This window comes from Lampetra planeri, chromosome 42 (genome assembly GCF_965212315.1).
Source record: "Lampetra planeri chromosome 42, kcLamPlan1.2.h2, whole genome shotgun sequence".
NCBI classification, from domain to species: domain Eukaryota; kingdom Metazoa; phylum Chordata; class Hyperoartia; order Petromyzontiformes; family Petromyzontidae; genus Lampetra; species Lampetra planeri.
In genome coordinates, this window is record NC_136148.1 from 362,108 (window position 1) to 379,297 (window position 17,190).

General features: G+C 51.5%; 1 protein-coding gene across 1 annotated transcript; it reads right to left on the reverse strand.

The window, feature by feature from the left end:
- LOC144732253 (lysosomal protective protein-like) lies at positions 1–17,151 on the reverse strand. The gene is made up of 11 exons (XM_078613672.1): positions 16,724–17,151; positions 14,585–14,696; positions 14,037–14,174; positions 12,671–12,829; positions 10,754–10,845; positions 9,546–9,630; positions 8,241–8,411; positions 7,712–7,845; positions 5,345–5,507; positions 4,447–4,536; positions 1–3,581 (listed from the first exon to the last, which is right to left on the reverse strand). Exons 1-11 carry the CDS (start codon positions 17,134–17,136, stop codon positions 3,498–3,500), a joined length of 1,641 nt encoding a protein of 546 aa, XP_078469798.1. The 5' UTR covers positions 17,137–17,151; the 3' UTR covers positions 1–3,497.
- Between the last annotated feature and the right edge of the window lie 39 nt (positions 17,152–17,190).

Consider the following 17,190-nt stretch of genomic DNA (forward strand, 5'->3'; position numbering starts at 1 on the left):
TGGCCATCATTTGTTTTAATTAAATTGAAGAAAAATCTTGTTCATCATAAACACCAAAATTACGACTGAATATAGCAAAATTCTGCATTTCTAAAAGTGAAATTACTTTACATTTACATTGAAATATTTTTGTATAAATTCCACCGCGGGTTGTTTTGTATTCACACCTTAACCAAAGTAGTAATTTTTTGTAATCATATCCTGTGTGTCCAGCGGTGGCAGTGGTAGCGCGCGATTGTAGTCCAGCGCCGTGGAGGCAGGGTTGGTGGATCACACGAGCGTTGCGAGAATTCCTTCCTGTGGGCGTCGAGGAGGAGCCGTACCATGAATCTCCAGGAGAAGACGGTCCAGCAAACAGGTTGACGCCACATGGTTTCGTCTGTACGGGACAGAGTGGTTTCCCCTCACACCCCTGGATTTTCTCCGGGTGCTCCAGTTTCCTCACACATGACAACATTGGCTGAGAACACCTTCATACTGGGCTGGCCCAGGAGACGCCAGTGGTGCAATGTCGCTCGGCTGGCCTGGGAACGCCTGGGAATTCCCCAGGAATATCTGGAGCCTGTCGCCAGGGAAAGGGAGGCCTGCACCGCCCTACTCAACATTCTGCAGCCGAGACCCTCACCAGGACAAGTGGATTGAGAAACGAACGAACCTGACAGAGGACAGCAGAGCTCGGGAAATTGTTGATGCTTGCTCCTTGTGCCTGGAAGTCGTTCTCTCTCTACGAGTGAGCGAATAGCGGGTGTGGGTGTTAGGAGTTGAAATTGTATATATACAGAAACATTCACAAAACTTGAATCGACAGCGAGTGCAAACGGTAAAATATTTCACCATAAGGGAAATAAAAGTCTCGTACGCATTCATGCGCCATACAAATAAGTTCCACGATTGTGATCTCAAACTATTTCCCACAATTACACCACCACCACCACCACGTAAAAATAATAATGTCTTAACAATTCACAACACAAAAGTAAGTTGCTTCTATCGACTGAATCCCCCTTGTTCAAAAACCACCTGAGCTTGTATGCTGCCATGCCGGCATGCAGGCGCTGCCCGCAACTATTACGATATGCGCAGTATTTATTCGATGGCGTGATTCACATTTATTTATTTATCTTATCCCTCCCAACTGAAAGTTTACAACCAGAATTCTGTCCCCACCCAACCTGCAAACCACCTCCAGCATGGCGCAGCACACGTGGCAGCAGAGGTGGGACATTTTTCCCCTTCCAAAACCATTTTCGTGTGGTCAGATTATTTGAATAATTGATCCGATAACCGGCAGAGTAAATCGATCACCTGGGTAACTGAGTAGCGCAGCTCTCATAACTCGAGCAGCACTCTTTGAAAGTAAACAGGAGTTGTGTCCTCTGTCAGAGCAAGGAATGTCCACTAATGACTTGGTCCCTTGTAAAGCCCCCAGCCCCCCACCTGCACAGCCCGAGTCAAGACATTCATTCTCTCCCGACCTCCACTGCGCACAGCCTCGCGCTGCTGCCGTGGGTTAGGATTATGGGTTCTGGGCTAGCGGTAAGGTTAACATAGAAGGTTGCAGGGGGTTATGAATAGAACTTGAGTATTAATAATGCAGATCATTTTAGTCGGGCTGGTGAGTTTGGTTAGGGTTATGGATTTAAATATGGAGTTATGGGATTTGTGTTATGGGGTTAGGGTTATGGGATAAAGGTGTTGAGTCAGGTTAGACTCACGTTTTCGGGATTGGGGCTCAAGTTCTGCAGTTGGGCTGGTGGGGTTGGTTACGGTCAAGGATATCGGTGGCTCACGGCTTCGGTTAGAGAAGCCACAAGAGTCCACCGCAGGGTTTCCAGTCCGAGTGACAGCGAGCGCAGGTGGATTCATTTGATCGCTGGAATGCGCTTGCAGTGGTTTCGTCAGCGACGCTCTCTCCATCAGATGGGCGCGCACCGCCCACGTGGCTTCACCAGGGATAACCGGGCTGGTGGGAACCTAAAACTGGTGCAGCAGCATCACCATCGTCGTCATCACAGTTTAACACGTAGGCTTTTCGAGACAAATATCCATAGTAAAGGTTTTTTTGGGGGGTTTGATCGTGTAAATATAAATGTGTCATTAAACCTGCCATGATCCGACACAGCAAACTAGTAAGGACACAGCCAATTAGGAAGACCAAAACGGGAGTACTTTTTCACAATTCTGCCTAATTGCCTGATGAGGCTGGTTGTAATTGCCAGCAAAACGTTGTATTCGAATTGTAAATGTTGTGGGTTTACTCTCCAACACACAAGCGGAGTGCTCAAGCAGTAACTGATTGGCACGTTTTGTGAACGTGACAAACCTGACTATTTGGCTGTGTTAGGTGGTGGCGGGTTTCACGACACATTTATATTCATGCGATATAACCCAAAAAAACCTTCATGGTCGTCATCAGTTTGCCTGAACAGTTACACCGTCAATCAATCTTACTTCACACGTCGCGCGGGACTGGAAATAACCAGATGGGAGTTTGCAGTGTCCCCTATAACTTAAGGCATCAAACGCCAATAGTTATGGTTTCAAGATTTGGGGTTGTGGGGTTAGAGTTTGTAGATGAGGCTGTTAATAAGGGAACGTGGTTCAGTAAGCAATGCAGATTAGACTTGATGGAACACAGATGGTTAAATTTTAAGATGCTGCAGATAAGGCAATAGCTTAGCGGCTAAGGATTATAAGCAAAATAAGAAAATTGGTGTTAGGTTACAGGATAGATTAGAGCGGTTAAGATTGGATTAAATTTTTCCCATTCCCACTGTCGACATCGGTAACATGTTCTGACAACTTAAACTGCCAACACGTGCCTCCAATCACAACGTCAGTGCCTGTGTGCGCACACACGTCTCATAATTTAGCAATTAAAAAATGTAAACGTGAAAATTGTGCACAATCGTTTCGTAAACTCTCAACGGTCCCCACTGTCAGAACGCGAACCACTGGACGGGGAACACAAGAACTCCAAAACCACGGCCTAAGAGATCTGTTCCTGGATTTCTAAACTAAACTATTTTTTATTTTACCAGACAAGGCCCCAGAGCTATGTAGCTCTTCTTCAGAAGCGACCTGGCTATTTCAACAAAGTTGCTTCTCACGTGAAAATTTATAGCAGCCAAATATTCTAAACCTATGTTTATAAATTTGGAGGTAAAAACCGGATGACCAGGAGAAAAATCCACGCGACCACGGGCAGAACATCCAAACTCCAAATATACAGCAGGCGTCAGGGTCGGGATCGAACCCATGACCTCCTGCATACCAAGCGAGGTAGTTAACATCTCGTCACCGTGGCACTCAGTGGCGGGATGTTAACTACACAGCCAGCTGTGGCCAAACCCAGCCAACTGACTTTTACCGAACATCATCGACTGCTTTGGAAATGTGCAAAATCAGTAGAGGACAAGGCTCTCCAACAACGGCTGGGCCCGGAGCCTTGTGGGAATACTAGTGCAGGTTTCTGTCGACGGTGCGGGCGCCGCTCATCACAGGGGCTTGTTGGCGATGAACGACTGGAACATTTTGAAGGAGGCCCGCGGAGCCCACTGTGGCACCATGTGTCCCGCTCCCTGCACGCAGCGCCGGACGGGAAGAGGAAACACACCGATATACACATATATAGCAGGCGCCAAGGTGATGAGATGTTAATGACCTCGCATGGTAAACAGGAGGTCGTGGGATCGATCCAGACCCTGACACCTGTATATTTAGAGTTTGCATGTCGAGCTCCCCGTGGTCGCGTGGATTCTTCTCTGGGTCCCCCGGTTTTTCCCTCCACATGGAGAAACACGCGTTTAGAGGAAGCCGCTTTGTTGAGCGATCATTTGTTGCCAGGTCGCTTCTGAAAGAGCTCTATAGCTCAGTGGGCCTGACCTGGTGAAATAAAAAATAGTTTTAGTTTAGTTTAAACCTCTTGTCCACTACAACCGAGTCGTGCCAGTAGCGGAGACATTTGGGCTGATTATGATGATTATGAGTTAGAGGAGTGGATTATGGTGCCCTGATGTAACGATGAGCCCACTCGACTTGCATTCCCAGAAGTCAACAGTGCGACCCCACAGCACAGCAGATTCTTAAACTCTCCTGCCTCTGTCGACTGAACAGTATCAACGGGTGCACCAGCCAACTCTTCCCACCTCTTCCCAAGAAGTCTGACCGGTATGGAAGAGTAGGCCAAACACCCTCGACAGTGGCTCTCGACAGCTCCCATGAGAGAGCCCCTCTAGCGGAGGCTCTCCTCCGCTAGAGTGGCTAGGACAATGGCACAGGGGATGGCCTCCCCTTGCAAATGATATCATGGGATCATGAACATCCACTTTGGTTGACAGTTCCCTACGGAGGTCGCCAGCAGCAGCAGCAGCAGCACCTGCAGCGGGAGTTGAGCCGTTGGCCCCGCACGAGACGGCTGAGCGGCCTCAACTCCAGTGCACTCACCTTGACGGTGAGGAAGGTGATGCCATCGTATTCGTGACAAAATCCCGCGATCTGGTCGTCCACGATCCAAGCCCGCTGAGCCGCCAGTTTCTGCCGAGCGGGAGAGGGGAGGGCAGAGCGAGGCCTCGCGTGAAGACCACGTGCAAGACGCTTGGCGGCGCAAATTGCAATCGGCGCGGCGAGTCACTCTCGGCTGCATCTACGAAACAACTCGTAGCTTCAGAAATACATTTTGTGCGTTTGGTGTCCGCGCCGTTCCTATCGCGCGGGGCGCCCTCTTTCGCAGACGGGTATGGTCCGCCAGTAGGGGGGGGCAATGTTGCCACGTGGTTTTACCCAGTGAAGAAATCCGTGAGGATTTTTTTTTTCAATTACGGTCACAAGACACTGCCACACATGCCACAGCGCAGAGAGGCCCTCGTGTGTCCACAAAAGGGGCGTTACGGTGGCGGGATGTTAACTACCTCGCCTGGTATACAGGAGGTCATGATGCCTGTGTATTTGGAGTTTGCGCGTCTCTCTCCCCATAGTGGCGTGGATATTTCCCCGGGTCCTCCGGTTTTTCTGTCCACATTTTTTATCAACGTACGTTTAGAGTATTTGGCTGCTATATATTTCCACATGAGCCACTTTGTTGAGCTATCATTTGTGGCCAGGTCGCTTCTGAAAAATATACATAGCTCAGTGGGCCTTACCTGGTGAAATAAAAATTGTTTAATCGTTTAGTTTACATACACGAGTTATAGTGGGACCATGGTGCAGCTTCATAGCTCATCGGATTCCTCCGGTATAAATACATATTCTGATTCTGACGTATCCAATTGCTGGCCACGATAAACACCGCCGTTCCCCAGCCTCCTCCACCTACTACTACCGAAACCCCTCCACCCTCGCTCACCTTCCTCTGCAGGCTTTCCACAAACCACTGGTCGCCCAGGAAGTTGCAGGCCATGTCGGTGTCTCCGTTGTAGACGAGCCCCCGCAGGCCGTGGCCCAGCAGCTTCTGGTAGACGTCGAACATGTCGCTGTAGACGCGCACGTAGTTGGCGCCAACCACGTCGCTGCGCGCCGAGGGGAGACGATGGGGGGAGGGGGGGGTGTTAGGGCGCACGTGCACGAGGTCATTCTCCACCGCGACGTTCACGAGGGCAGCGTTGCCAAGCTTGGGCCCGGTGGGGTGGAAGTTGTATTTTCTCACGGTCGCCAAGCAAAGGGCCCCCAAGGACTAAAATGCCAAGCGGCAAGCAACAAAACAACGCCATTGAGGCGGTGATAGGTAATCATTGACGCACTTCTTGAATTGAGCAAAGTAGTTATGAGAACTTTGGAAAATAGACGAAAGGGAGGGGGGGGGCTTCCAAAGTTGAGCATTGCGATTGCCATGGTTAATCCCTGCGGTGTCAATCAATCAATCTTTATGTTACGTGACAAATATCGCCCTAAATATATTAGGCATCGGCGCACATGACAGCAGAACGGGAATGGTACAGGGGCGCAACGGAGCTACGGGAAGGGAAAAAAACCCCGTGACGACCTCAGCAGCTAACACCGACTGAGCAAAGTAAACCACAACTTGAATTGAGTGCCTGGCACGAGCAAACAGCGGCCTTCTCCTGCGCATTACGCCGGGGGTTCTTGAACGTCGACTGCCAAGTGGGTATGGCGGCGTGCAGCATCGTTGCGGTCGTCAGTCGCGGTATTATTCAGGGCGGCCGCTGGATTCAAACCGTGTCACCTCTGCGGCTAAAAATGTACCAAATCCTAACCACGAACCGTGGGCATTACAGCGAAGGCAAGTACGTGACATATACCACGTAAATACTTAACATTACACAACTCGCATTGCTCGTGCGCATAACTTTTGCATGCTTACAAATATAGCTTAGAGCCGGGGTGGGAGAACCTATGACCCCCCACACTCCAAAGTGGCCCCCATCTCACCACTGCCAGTATCTTAGCCGCGTGTCTACTTCGAGCCGCGAGCCACCACGAAGGACGTGGTGTTGCCAAGAGGACAGCGACAGGGCAGACACCGCAATCAATACGTTAATACCTAAGTGGGCTTTGCCTGGTAGGATGGGGATGTTTTAGTTTTATTTGTTTGTGTTTGGGCGATTTGTTTACCTTGCTTGTACTTTGCACTCCTGTCGTGTTTGTGTGTTGTTTGTTGTTGTGACGCTCTTACCCAGTGCCCTTACTGGGTGTCTGTGAAAAAGGGCTTTATAGCTCATGGGATTCCTCCAGGATAAATAAATATTCTGATTGTACAAGAGAAGCCCTCGTTATTATTATTCACGTCAACGTGTGGCCCTGTTAAGCCGTCCGTAACGCACAGCCAGGCCTGGCGGTGCACACCTGCAAGTCGAACGCTTTGCAGGCGATTTTGAGAGGTGGTTTTTCCCCAACAAGTACAGATTTGACCGTGGACGCCAGCGCAAGTGGCCTATCCTTTTTCGGATGTCACTGAATGTTTAATATCCACAGCGAAGCGGATGGCACGTAGTCGTTGAGGTTAATACGCCCGCTGTAGTGGACAGGATGGCCTCTGGGCTCGGACCGCAAACCTCCACAACAGTCGGAAACTGCACTACCGCTTGTCCAAGTCACCGCACCAGGTACTCATTTAAGCATGAACAGACTGTTGGGACACAAGAGGGGGTGGGTGGCCAGCACCACGCCTGGTCACCTTTGTCTCCCCAGTGCTGATAAATCGACCTGGCCACAAATGATAGCTCAACAAAGCGGCTTATCATGCGGAAATGTATAGGAGCCAAACATTCTAAAAGCATGTTTCTGATGTTCACACACTGCACCAGGTACTCATGTAAGGCCGAATCGGTTCAAATATTCGCCACCGGTATTGGTCATGAGCAGAAATCGAACTCGGATCGCCGGATTCGTAGTGCGGCGTGCTAGCCGCTCCCCACTGGGCCCAAAAAAAAAAACAAAGATCCCCCAGTATAGCCTGAACAGACTGTTGGGGCAAGTGCTGTTAGCAAGCACCTATAGCTGGTACAGTACACGACCGCCTTTGTCTCCCCAGTGGTGATGTTTGCACACCGCACTAGGTACACATTTGAGGCCGAGTCGACCTAGGGGAGGCCCAGGACGGGTTCAGATAATCGTCACTGGTGTTGGCCGTGAGCGGGAATCGAACTCTGGTCGCCGGGTTCATAACCCAGCATGCTAACCGCTACACTACCGCTCCCCATACTGGGCCCAACCCACACACACACAAGTGCGCGTGCATGAAAGGGGGCGGCACCTGCAGAACTGCCAGGCCTGCACGCCATCTGGGATGTGCAGGGCGGCACGCACGCTCCGCTGATTGATCCAGTTGGTCTCGCCGGTGCCGTTGAGGCAGGGCGGGACGCCCCGGAGACCTCCTCCCGGAGCCGCCTGCAATACGGGAGTCGAGTGTCAGCCGTGTCAACTCGGCGCGTTCACTTTCAGAGCTGCTGTGAGCCGCCGCGTGAGTGTAGGACCGCATAGACACAAGGTCCAGGTGTGTTGTGCTTGTTGATCTAATGAAGTCAGGGGTGGGTGGGTACCTGATCGGTGGGACGCAGCATAGGTGCGTTCTAGTTTTAGATCTATCGTGAGCAGAGCCGGTGGGTTGGTGTCTTCCTGGCTTGACGCAGCGCAGCAGTGCTGTGATTCTAGGTCTGTACCATGGGGCTAAGTGGGAGTCTACCCGGCTGGATACACAGCATGGGCGCGATTTGTTTTCGACATGGCATGGGGGCCCTGCGGGTCGGTGGGAGAGTGCGTCGGTGAGCGGGCGGGTGCCTGACCGACTGACGATGCGGCGGCAGCAGGGGCAGCACGGGGCTGTAGGCGCGGAAGAGGTGGCTCATATCGGCGCGGTAGCGAGCGCTGCGAGTGCCGATGCCGCCCGCGCAGTCCATGTACAGGGCGTAGACGTTGAGGCCGATCTCGTACACGACGTGGAACGTCCGCATGACCTGGGGCGGCCAGGGCGACGGGGGAGATTGGCGAGCGAGTCGGAGACGTCCGCGGGCATCGTCACCGCCAACATTACCGCCTTCATTGTCATCGTCGTCACTATCACCATCGTCGTCGTCACCATCATCATCATAACCATCGTCGTCGTCACCATCATCATCACCATCGTCGTCGTCACGAACATGAGCGAGAATCAAAGCAGAGGAACTGCTCCATTCTGCAAGCATCGCGGTTTACACTGCAAGGGTCATGACATTTATTTACCCACCAAGACTCATGACTCTTTTTTTTTTCATGAGGGTTCCGCACGAGCATGTATGGGTAAATCTACTGAGTTGGTGTACCCGGGGAAGGACTCACGTGTGCGAGACGACAACAAGGCCACAGACAGGGTCCAGAAACCCATCTGCTGTACTGCCACCTCGTGGCCAACAAGTGTGGGCGTCTCTTTGCCCTGTGACGGCACATCGTTGTGGAGGATTGCCCTCTGAGAGCACCACCGCAGACGTTGGCGCCGTGGTCTGGCTCAGCCCAAGTCCGCATATACGCTAGCAGTCGACAAGGCACATAGCGATCTCTGTGTGGCCCACCAACCCTGCCTCAAAAGCACCAGGTACCTTTGGACCTCCTTCCTGATCTCGTCAAGGAGCATGAAACACCCTGCGACTTCCGGCCACCCTCGCAGCGGTAGCAGCGGTTTTTGGCTAGCCATCGAACAGACGGTCACCGCATCATTGCGCGCTTTCGGATGCGCTTCTGTGGCCGAATGGAACGCTCTTCCTTCCGATATTAGGAAGCCACTGGAGCTATGCACTTTTAAATCATCTAGATTAACAAACTCTTCTATTTAGATCTGCTTTTTGTGCTTTGTTTGTTGTCCTTCCCCGCACCTCCGATAAGCACGGTTGGCTATGTACGGTGCGAAAGAAGTTCAACGTGTATACATACATTGCGAAAGAATTAACCTGGAAAAAAAATAATTCAATAAAAAAAAACATTTTCTGGCGTGTGCCATCGTGGCCGGCATTGACGAGCTCGATTGATGCCCCGTCGACAGTGGGGAAAAGGTGGCCGCTGTCCGAGCGCGTGACGAGCGTGACGAGCGCGGAGGGGGCCGTGGAGGTGCCACTCACCGCCTCCTTGCAGTCGCTGGAGGAGCTGTTGTAGAAGTTACACTTGGCGCCGCTGCAGCAGTAGCGGTTGAGGTCTGCCCACAGCCTGCGGGGGGGGGGGGGGGGGGATGCAGGCATGCGAGGGACAAACGGGAAGATCTCCCACGTAGCTCGCACGGAATGTGCTGTTCGCGAGCACCTATTAAGACCAGAATGGAACACGAGGCGGCGGCGTGGAAGGTGCCGCCCCCGGCCGCGGCCGCCTCCCCAGAGTTTACAGCACCGGGGAGACAGACGCGGAGTCGACCGAGGGGACGCCAAGAACCGGCTCAGATATCACGATGCCACTCGTGTTAGCCGTGGATGGGGGTCAAAACCAGGCTGCTTGGTGCGTCTTATAATCCAGTACGTGGCCTCTATTTCCACCTTGGTCAATCCCACCATTACTTGTCTGACTAGATTTGAATAGCTCTACTGGCACCGGGCAGAGTCAACAACGTTAACGCAACCACACAGCCACTTCCACCATCACCGTATTTTTCATATCACACGACGAACCTTTTTTCTCCAGTGTCCGCTCGATATTTCCGAATTTTATATTTCTCACGCTCGTTTACTGCCTCCCCTGGTACAATAAGCATGGTTGGCAACGTACGGTGCGAAAAAAGTTCAGCATACATACATTCCCAGGACACGGTATTTTCTAGATGGTCATTTTTTATAAAAATTACTCAAATGTTTGGAGGTCATCTTACTCTCGGACGACATTCTAATCTGGAGAACACGGTAACGCTCGAGGCACAAGACACTGCCAGCTTCAAAAGCAGCCGAGAGCCACGTAAAAATTCCCAGGAAAAATGTAACTAAACTATTTTTATTTTACCAGGTAAGGCCCACTGAGATATAGAGAGCTCCGGTCATCCTTGCAGTGGCTTGTTGCTAACCATCGAGCAAAGATAGTCACTGCATCGCGCGCTGCGGCTGTCTGGAATGCTCTGCCTTGCGATATGAGAAAGCCTCTGGCACTATGCACTTTTATGTCATCTAGATTGAACACTCAATTTTTTAGAACTGCTTTTTGTGTTTAGTTTATTGTCCTTCCCCTGCACCTCCAATTGGCATGGTTGGCTATGTACGGTGCATAAGATGTTCAACACACACACACACACACGCATGGTGCCTGAACGGAGTGTGGGCACTACGCGTGCTGCGCACGCGCACACACTCACGATTCTCCCAACAGGCCGTGGTAGTAGGCGAAGTAGACGAGCGATTGGTCGTTGATGGCGTAGCTTGAGAGGCCGTTCCCCACCGCGAACCCCTGCGGGGGGGGGGGGGGGGCACGGGCGGAGCGTTTGCACGTTGGTCTCGACTCCAATCGTCTGGCACAGTTGACCCAGCCAAGGACGCGTCGCCAGACGCGCAAGAAGCAAAGAAGCAGGCGATAGCAGGACGTACATTTTATCATGGAGAGTAAGTAGACCGAGCAAAAGGTTCGCATCACTGCAGTGGGTGGAATGGTAGCGGATAAACGGGACAGGTGGAGGCAGGGGGTGAGAGTACCCGTACATGGTAACGGTATGTTGTTTGTTATTTTATAACAACAATCCTTTGTTTATCCAGGAAATACTTACCAAGTCTCAAGACTGTTTCAGAAGACTCTTGCATTGGAATGTTTTCGCCAATTCCACGAGTGGCATATAGGCAAATAAAAACTACCTCGGGTAGACTCAAAGCTCCACGGTGATTGACAAATACACCGCTCTACTGCCACCTCCTGGTCATCTCACGGTCCAAGCCGACAACACATGGCATTCCCAAGCAGAATCGCATCATTTAATAACCAGGCCAAAACTTGCTTAGCCTCCGAGGAGTGATGAGCTCACGCGCATTCACGGCGTTTTGGCCGCGGGCAGTTACGGATGTTTTTTTATTTCTAACCCCGGAATTTACGTGAAGACGAGAACATTTAGTCTCAATGGGCTTCTCGCCTGCCTTATCAATAAAGCACTGTATTAATGAATGAATGAGAAATGCTTTTGTTTGTTTGTTTTCACAAACAAGAGGGGCATGGAACCTACGGCCTACACGTCTCAACGGGTTCACGGCCCAGAGAAACCAACCACTCTTTAAACGGCCTGCAAAATTGTATTTCCCCATCACTGGAAGCATCTTATCAGTACTAATCGGGTGCCAGAGGGCAATATTTTCATCCTGGCCACACTTGTTTCTAATGTTAGCCCACTCAGCCACTGCTATCGCTCCCACAGTGACACAAGTGGCTGGGGTGTGCGCGTGTTAATGAATGGCCCGCCAAAGGTTATCTAAAAGCCTTATACGGGCCTGAGTAAGGAAAAGGTTCCCCACCCCCCTGCCATTATCGTCGTCAGCCACGGTCAGTCCACTTGCTGCATTAAGACTTCCCCAAATCCGCCAACAATGCTCACGATCCCGCGATGTAATAATCCACCAGGCACCTGCACACGAGCCGATTTCATCGTCGCTCTGTTTCCGCCGGAGACAGCGGCCGCTGCTCAAGCCCACTCTCTACGTTTCTTAATACTTTGAATGCTAATTAAAGTTTTTTTGGGTTAGATCGCGTAAATATTAAATGTGCCATTAAACCCGCCGTCACACGACGCGGCTAATCAGTAAGGTTTGTCACTTAAAACAAGACGTGCCAATTAGTTACCACTTCAGCACACCGCTTGTGTGTTGGAGAGTCATATTGGTCGCGGAAGCCCACGTGTTAAATTTTGTATTATGCCATAAACTGCGTATGTTCTCCAATCAAATTGCTCCTCGATCCATCTATCATTGTAACTATAAGCATGTCTCTCCGTTTTGTCGTGTAGTTATAAGTTTTTCTAATCTTATTCGTGTTTACAACTGTGTTTCTGATCTATGGTGATCTTCTTTCGCACCGTACGTAGCCAACCGTGCTAATTGGAGGTGGGCGACATATGGATGTCATAGCCGGTGGTATGAGCTGATTAATAATTTTAGGCACATTGGAACGTTGCTTTTCATTACGAAGTTCAGCTTTCACAAAGCGCTCCAACCTGTTCTTGCGGCCTGGAAGGAAAAACACAAAAAAACCACCTGCCGGAGCGGAACTAAAACTGGAGCGTGTCTGCTGCTATCACCTTGAAGTTGATTTTGGCGGCGCCCGTCGCGACGCGCAGGCTCAGGGTCGGCACGTAGATGCCTCCGTAGCTCTCCCCAAAAATAAAGAAATCGTTGCCCGAGAACTCGGGGAACTTAGCAAAGAAGTCCTGGAGAGCCGCGTAGTTTCGGTCGGCCACCTGAACACAACGGGGAGGGGGGGGGGGGCAAAACATACAACACTGAAACGTAGGTTTTCCTTGCCAATGCAATGATCCACATGGGTTTTGGGTTGTATTTATGTATGTTGTGGGTGAGTTGTAGTGTAGCGGTTAGCGCACCGCACTACGCACCTGGCGACCAGTTCAGTTCCCGCTCACAGCCAACACCAGGGCCTCTTTCCCTCGGTAAACTCAGTCTCAAATGAGTACCTGGTGCGGTGTGTAAACATCGCCGCTAGGGAGACCAAGGCGGCCGGGCGTGGTGCTGGTCACCCACCCCTCGAGTGCCGTGCCAGCCTTCATAGGTGCTCATTAACAGCACTTGCCATAACAGTCTCTTCAAACTATACAGGGGATCTTTGCCGTTGTATGTATGTTGAACTTCTTTTGCACTGTACGTAGCCAAACGTGCTAATCGGTGGTGCTCCATGGTAGTTTATATGCTAAAATCATTGCCATTAACAAGCCAGAGTGATTCATCATAAAGGTTTTTGGGTTAGATCGCGTCATTTATAAATGTGTAGCAACCCTCCACCACCCGACACGGCCAATCAGTAAAAAAAGTGTCACGTTGACAAAATACAAATAGTTCACTCCTTTAGCCCACCGGTGTATTGAAGAGTGAATCCACAACATTTAAAATAAAAATTTGTGATCTATTATCTTTCCTACGTGACTTTACTGAAAGAACCAAAGAGCAAAGTAAACTCACTTACTAACCAACGGAACCAACCTAATAAGCCTGTAATCTGATAAGTAAATTGTAAAAATAATACAGCTAAATAAACACACAAAGCAATATCATAACCGGCACGTGAGATCAATTTAAATCAAGTCCTTTGACAAACAGACTTCATTGTAGATAAATATTTGAAATAATTCAAAGCTGGGAGTGATATTTAAACCACAACTAAACTGGTCCTGAGCACCTCCTCCTGACCAACGTGCAGTGACCAGCGTGGTGAAGTATGGTCAAATAACCTCATGACTAACACGACGTAGGGAGGTCTTCATCAAGCAGTGGGTTGACAATGAGCCAAATGTTATTTGTACTTGAATTGCGACTCTGAATCAATGACAATCGAATCGTGGTGGCCAGGTGAGTGAATCGCAGCAAGACCCCTTGCGCTGCAGCGCTGCAGCGCTGCAGTGCCGCTGGTGAAGCGAGGGTGGCTGCCTCGGTCACCTGGTCGTCGTCGATGGTGTAGTTCTTGTCGTCGGAGTAGGAGAATCCCACGCCGGCGGGAGACTCGAGGTACAGGATGTTGGCCGCCTTGTTCCAACTGTCGTTGTTGTAGTACAGCGTCCGCCCGTCATCGTTCACCTGGGGCCAGGCACACACAGCCCCTTCTGGCACCGCGTCGTCGGACCCAGGAGTGGGGGCCTAGGCGGCTCATGATGGCAACATCAGGGCAATGACCCAGCACCACTGAAACTCTGTATCTGAATTAATTGTCGCATGAGCTCTCCAATGGGTTTCCACAGGTTGTACCCTCATGTTGTACCCTCATGTCGTGCGGCATGTCGGACCATTCGCTTCCATGTGCCCGAAGAAGCTCCCAGTGCATGGAGTGAAATCATTCCGAACATGCGGCAAAACCCGAAAAAACGCCTCGCGGCAAGCTATACAGCACAACTGTGAAAAAACCCTCGTGTGATAACCTCACTTTGTAAGCATGCTACGGAACGACTGCACCCCCTACCCCCTCCCCCGCCACAGCAACGAGGACGCACGTGGAAGGGCCCATTCTCGGACAGGAGGCCGTCCACGGAGCTGCAGCCGGGCCCGCCGTTCAGCCACAGAACCACGGGGTCGCTCGCTGGCTTGTGCGCCGACTCCACGAACCTGGGGCATCGGGGATGGAGACGGCACGGGGCAGAGAGCAGGTAAGGGGCAGTGGGTGTGACGGGAGTGAGACAAATGTGAAACAAGTTGTGTTTATGTCCGAATCGTCCATTCTTCTACGCACCTTTTACCTACTTTGCATTAATCTCACCCATTACAATGTTGCAATGAGCTCTACTCTCACTATGATGATGATGATAAAAGCGTGCAATAACATATGTAAAAAGTGGGACAGGAACATCGCGCGGGCTAAATGGGGATTATTTATATTTTTTCAATGAGCTGTGATTTAAATTGTTTTATTTCTCAGTCATAGGCAGAGGTGGAGGGAAAGGCCTTGAGTCTGGACTTGAAAAGGGACAGGGACAAGTACGCGTGGCTGTGGGATGAGAGAGTTCCAGACGAGGGAGGGTGGCATCAGCAGAGAATGCGCGACCTCGCATTGAGCAGGGAAGGCTGCTTGCAGGTTTTGTTCGGAGACGTTGATTACTGGAGTGGAGAGCGAGTGTTGGGGACTAGGGTAAGATGAGAGGGGATGAAGTAGGCAGTGGCGAATCCTTGGAACATCTTGAAGATGGAGAGGGTCCATCTGGAAAAAAAATTATTTGAGCCTGGACTGCAAACAAATGACGATCTGAACCTTCAGTCCAATCAGCATTAACCGAGTACCTGGTGTGGTGTGTAAACGTCATCACCGGGGAGACAAAGGTGGCTGGGGCGGTGGTGGCCACACCACCCCCTTGTGTGCAGTTCAGACCTTAATAAGTGCTCGCTCACACCACTTGACCCGACTGTCTGTTCAGGCTACGGGGGGAACTTCGCCTTGTTGATGCTGTACCACGGGATGAAGACGTAAAGGAGTGTTGAGGGCATGGTTCCTCTGTATAAACCACATTGCATGGAAAGCAGAAGTGTCGCCACACGTTGCATCACGTGTCCTGCGGCTATCGCCAAGCCCTGCTTGGCTCACCAGATCTGACGAGATCGGCGCTTTGTGACCTCCGGGGTGAAAGAGGCTTTCGAAATGTAAACTATTATTATTGTTGTTATTACATTATTATTATTCCTGGTGATTGGAATGGACGTGTATGTCGTCATACAAGTGTATTCTTTTGACCACAACTTTTTTCTGTACGTGGAGAGACAAAAATGACGGATGCATTGCCTGGTTCTTGATTTTGACAGTGCCGTACTGCAGCACTTCCCGTGAGACGGGCACTTCACTCGTCAGTTTCTGGAAAGTGCGTCTTGTGACTTGTGTGAGGGTTTAGTGTGAATGACGCGTGTCAGGTGAGAGTCAGCTGAGAGTCACGTGGGAGTCAGAGTCAGGTGGGAGTCAGGTGAGAGGTGTTAGGTATTGGGGAAGTCAAGTGAATCTGGTGAGTGTCTGTGGGTGTCTGTGAGTGTCTGTGGGTGGCAGTGGGTGGCAGTGGGTGTCTGTGAGTGTCTGTGGGTGGCAGTGGGTGGCAGTGGGTGTCTGTGAGTGTCTGTGGGTGTCTGTGGGTGTCTGTGAGTGTCTGTGGGTGTATGTGGGTGTCTGTGGGTGTCTGTGGGTGTCTGGTGAGTGGCAGTGGTTGTGAGTGGAGTGTCCGTGCGAGTGTGCTCAAGGGTGGTGAGCGCATACCTGGAAATCCCTTATCAGTGCCCTATCTTATTACAGACGAATTCAGACCTTATTGATCACACTGCGCCATTATACATCTCAACGTTCACCTTACAAAGTCCCATCACGAGGGAGAAACACAAATCAGACAAAGACTATTTTCGTTGCCCGCATTGAAACGGCTGCACGCCGTATGGACCTGAACGCTCAACTTCCCTGTACAAGAACACGGGGCGAGCCGCATGGGTTGACAGGCATGTGAGCTTCAGTGGTGAACGTGAGTGGTGAGCGTGAGTGGTGAGCGTGAGTGGTGAGTGGCGAGCGGCGAGTGGTGAGCGCGAGTGGTGAGTGGTGAGGGTGAGTGGTGAGCGAGCGGCATGACTTGGCGAGCGCGCTGCACCCCCCTCGTGCCCCCCCCCCTCACCAGTAGTGGAGGTGCGCCCCGTGCCCCCCGATCAGGAACCCCGAGTAGTGCGCGAACTCGGGCTGCGGCTCCAGCCCGGGCAGCCCCTTCACCGCGTCCGCTGCCGGGGCGCCTCTCGCGGCCCCCGCTGCCAGCACGACGGACAGAAGCAGCAGCGGCGGCAGCTCCATGGCTCGCTTCGTGGCGATGAGCGCGGTCAATCCTCCACCACCAACAACACCACCAACAACAACAACACCACCACTAACCCCCTCACCGCCCGCCTCGTTCCCGCAGTCGATCCGAGACAGCGCCGCCGCCGGCTTCTCGCTGCTGTCTTCCGCCTCGGTGACGTCACGTGTACGTGTGACGTCATCTTCGCGGAACGCGGCTGTTTTGTAAGACGGGGTGGAGGAGGTTCCGCGGAACGTCATCGTCGCATCCCCTCCCCCCACGTGAACGAGTTACTATCGCAGGGGGTCGAAAAG